The sequence below is a fragment of the Mastomys coucha genome, unplaced genomic scaffold (genome assembly GCF_008632895.1).
Source record: "Mastomys coucha isolate ucsf_1 unplaced genomic scaffold, UCSF_Mcou_1 pScaffold15, whole genome shotgun sequence".
NCBI lineage: Eukaryota > Metazoa > Chordata > Mammalia > Rodentia > Muridae > Mastomys > Mastomys coucha.
Genome location: NW_022196897.1, coordinates 154808586 through 154812045, shown reverse-complemented (window position 1 = coordinate 154812045; position 3460 = coordinate 154808586). Strand labels below are relative to the sequence as shown.

The 3460-nt window shown below is 58.7% G+C and overlaps 1 protein-coding gene across 4 annotated transcripts in view; it reads left to right on the top strand.

The window, feature by feature from the left end:
• The window catches only part of Atp9a (ATPase phospholipid transporting 9A (putative)), a 110303-nt gene continuing 106843 nt past the window's right edge, over positions 1-3460 (top strand). The window contains exon 1 of one of the 4 annotated variants that reach the window (XM_031372859.1): positions 1-70. Coding sequence is in view for 2 of the 4 variants with exons in the window: in XM_031372853.1 (XP_031228713.1) it covers positions 334-584 (251 nt within the window). In the remaining 2 variants the exon portion in view is untranslated. Of the gene's footprint in view, positions 71-95; positions 161-302; positions 585-777; positions 797-3460 lie in introns of those variants that run through there. The other 3 variants (XM_031372855.1, XM_031372853.1, XM_031372857.1) reach the window with 3 other exon arrangements.

Below are 3460 nucleotides of genomic sequence, written 5' to 3'. Positions count from 1 at the left end.
GCGTGGGGCGCAGGTTGCAGCCGAGGAGGCAGGCGGGCCGGCGGGCCGTGTGTGTGGCCGCGGCGTGGAGGTGGGGTGAGCGGGGCGGAGTGTGTGTGTGTGTGTGTGTGTGCACACGGCTCTCCCCGGAGCGAGCCAGGGAGAGAATGCCCGGGGTGGGGTGAGTGCGGCGGGGCGCGCGCTCGCTCTCTCGCGGGGGCGCGCGCGGACGCGGCGGGGGGCGCGTGGCCGGGTGGGCGCGCGTGGGGGGCGCGCGGCGCGGGCCGGGGCGGGGACACTGCGGCGGCCCCGGGCGAGCGGGCGCGCGCGTGGGCGCAGCGCGGAGCGGGGCCCATGGTGCGGCCGTGTCCGTCGGTCGGGCCGCGCGGGCGGCTCCGCGCGTGGCCCGGCGCTCGCGACCTCGCCCCTGCGCTGCGGGCCCGGCCCGCCCGCTGCCGGCGCCTCCTCCCCCTGCCCCGGGGCGGCGCGGAGGCCGCGGGGAGCGCGGGGGGCGCGGCGGGCGGCGGCGGCGGCGACATGACGGACAGCATCCCGCTGCAGCCCGTGCGCCACAAGAAGCGGGTGGACAGCAGGCCGCGCGCGGGGTGAGTGGCGGCGCCGCCGCGGGCGGGGAGGAGGGGACGGCGCCCGTGCTGGCACGCGGTGGGGGGGACCCCCGGGGGCGGGATCGGTGCCCTGGGGACGGGGGTCGGGCTGGGGAGAATGCGGAGTCCCCGGCCGCGCCCCCGCTCGCCCGCCCGCCCACCGGAGCCCCCGGGGGTGGGACGTGGGAGGTGCGTTTCTGCGGGCCGCGCAGGTAAGGCGATGCGGCTGGGCGGGGCCTGCGGCGCCTTCTCCGGGGTTCCCTGGAGCTCGGCCGCGCGGCGCTCGAGCTGGGTGGGGCTGCTAAGCAGGTATCCGCGTTAGGAGAGATGCCAGCTGCCATCTTGTGGGCTCTTTGTGCCTGGCTTCCCCGAGGCCTCCGTTCCGAGGCACTACTCAATTCCACTGAGTGGGAAACGGAAACGGAAAGCCCGGGGGCGGGGGCGGGGGCGGGAAGGTGCTGGAACACGGTTCCCACGTTTCCTGCCCCACACTTCCTTGCGGGTGGTGGTTGTTGTGTTGCTTGGCTTTCTTCTTGTTTGGATGGAGCTAGAGACCTAACCCGGTCCTCCCAGCCTGCTAGGCACTCTACCACCGAGCCATACTCCCCCCGCCTCTCCACCCCCCAGAATGTGTGTTTTTCTGAAGACACTTCGTCAGAGCTATGCCTGAAACCCCACCCCAATCCCTGCAATAAACACTTTAATTAGTAGGATCTGCAGACTCTAATGTGCCGCGGTTGATTCGTGTCTCCTTGTTAGATGCAGGGACTGTGCCAGGTGATTGTTATGAAAATCTGACTTAAATAAGGTCAGCCTAATAGGCGAGCAGGTGCAGGAGTTAACCTGGAGAACCGGAAGCCCATTCCTGACCTCATTTAAGACTATGAAATGAGAATCTGGGGTCTCGAGGGTGGCCTCTGTGCTCACAGATTCAGCCACCTGCTGATGAAATGTGAAGAATGGCCGGGCAGTGGTGGCGCACGCCTTTAATCCCAGCACTTGGGAGGCAGAGGCAGGTGGATTTCTGAGTTTGAGGCCAGCCTGGTCTACAGAGTGAGTTCCAGGATAGCCAGGGCTATACAGAGAAACCCTGTCTGGAAAAAACAAAAACAAAAACAAAAACCAAACAAAAAAAAGAAAGAAAGAAAGAAAAGAGAAATGTGAAGAATGGAAATGACCCGTGTCCAGAACGCACCAGCAAGCCCTCCATGGTCCGGTGTGACCCTTTATGTAGTATTTACATGGTACGGAGCGCTGTACACAGTATAATGGGGGAGGCTCATAGTCCCTGCGGGTTGCTTGCGGGCTTAAGCTCTCTCCCGTTCTGAAACAAGCTGGAAGTCCTGTGCAGGCGGTGGAGGCTGTGCGCCAGTTTTTGTTTCTTTCCCTGTGTTGGGGCTTGGGCTCAGGCAAGAGCTGAAAACCGTTCAGCTGTATCCTCAGCCTTTTATTTAAGTTGGGGTCTCACTAAAATTCTCCTCTTGGCTCTGAATGCTCTCTGAGCACAGGAGGGACTTACTTGTGACACTCCTGCCTCAGCCACCCTAGTAGATTAGGTGCGATGACATCCCTGGGCCACCTGGCCTAGCTTCTGTGTGTCTTCCCAAAGGCCCCCTACTGATTTTAAATGGAAGTCCTGGTTGAGGGCCCTGGTCAGTGCATAGCAGAAGAGTGTGAACAGTAAGTTAAAGTGGTGGTTTGCATGATAAATGCGCTTTGACTTTCAGAGGCCTAGAGGGAGGAGGGCAGATAATTTTATACTTAAAAAAAAAAAAAAGGAGGGTGGAGGTAGTGGAGCAGGCCTTTCTTTAATCCCAGGACTCAGGAGGCAGAGGCAGGGGCATTTCTGTGATTTCAAGACCAACCTGGTCTACAGAGCAAGCTCCAAGACAGCCAGAGAGAGACACAGAGAAATCCTGTCTCTAAAAAAAAAAACCCAAAAATCGGGGCTGGAGAGATGGCTCAGTGGGTAAGAAGAGCACTGACTGCTCTTCTGAAGGTCCTGAGTTCAAATCCTAGCAACCACATGGTGGCTTACAGCCATCCGTAGTGAGATCTGATGTCCTCTTCTGGAGTGTCTGAAGACAACTACAGTGTACTCACATATAGTAAATAAAAGAAACAAAAATCCCTTGGATATGGTGGCCCAGGTCTGTGATCCCAGCAGAGGCAGGTGGAGCTCTTGGGAGTTTGAGGCCTTGTTGGTCAACAGTCGTGAGTTCTAGAATAGGCAGAACTAACAGTGAGGGCCCAGAGATGGCTCCGGATAGATGTTTGCTGCTGAGCTGATGGCCTGAGCCGGACCCCTGTGACACAGGTGGACCCAGAGAACCAGCTCCAGCAGGCTGTCCTCTGATGGCGACATATGCACGTTGGTGTTTCCCTGCACCTCCCCCCCCCACACACATAAAGTAACTCATTTCTATTTTGTTTTATTTCCAGTCTGAGTTATGGGCTAGAGAGATGGCTCAGTAGTTCAGGGCACTTGTTGCTGTTGCAGAGAACCTGGGTGAGATTTCTGTCAGCTTCCTACATGGTGGCTTACAGGCAACCATTGATTAGTTCGGTTCCAGGGGATCTGAAGAAGTCTCCTGACGTCTGAGCACCAGGCATTGTGCTCATGGTACACACGGTGCACGTACACACTCGTAGGCAAAACACTTGCACACGCGTGTTTCCATGCATATACACTCCCCACACTCAGACACATATCACCTCTGCATGCTTGCACATGTGCACACACATACATATAACCACTCCCACATACATCTACAGACACACTCAGGCACACACAAATAAAAAATAAAGATTGGCTGGGCGGTGGTGGCACACACCTTTAATCCCAGCACTTGGGAGGCAGAGGCAGGTGGATTTCT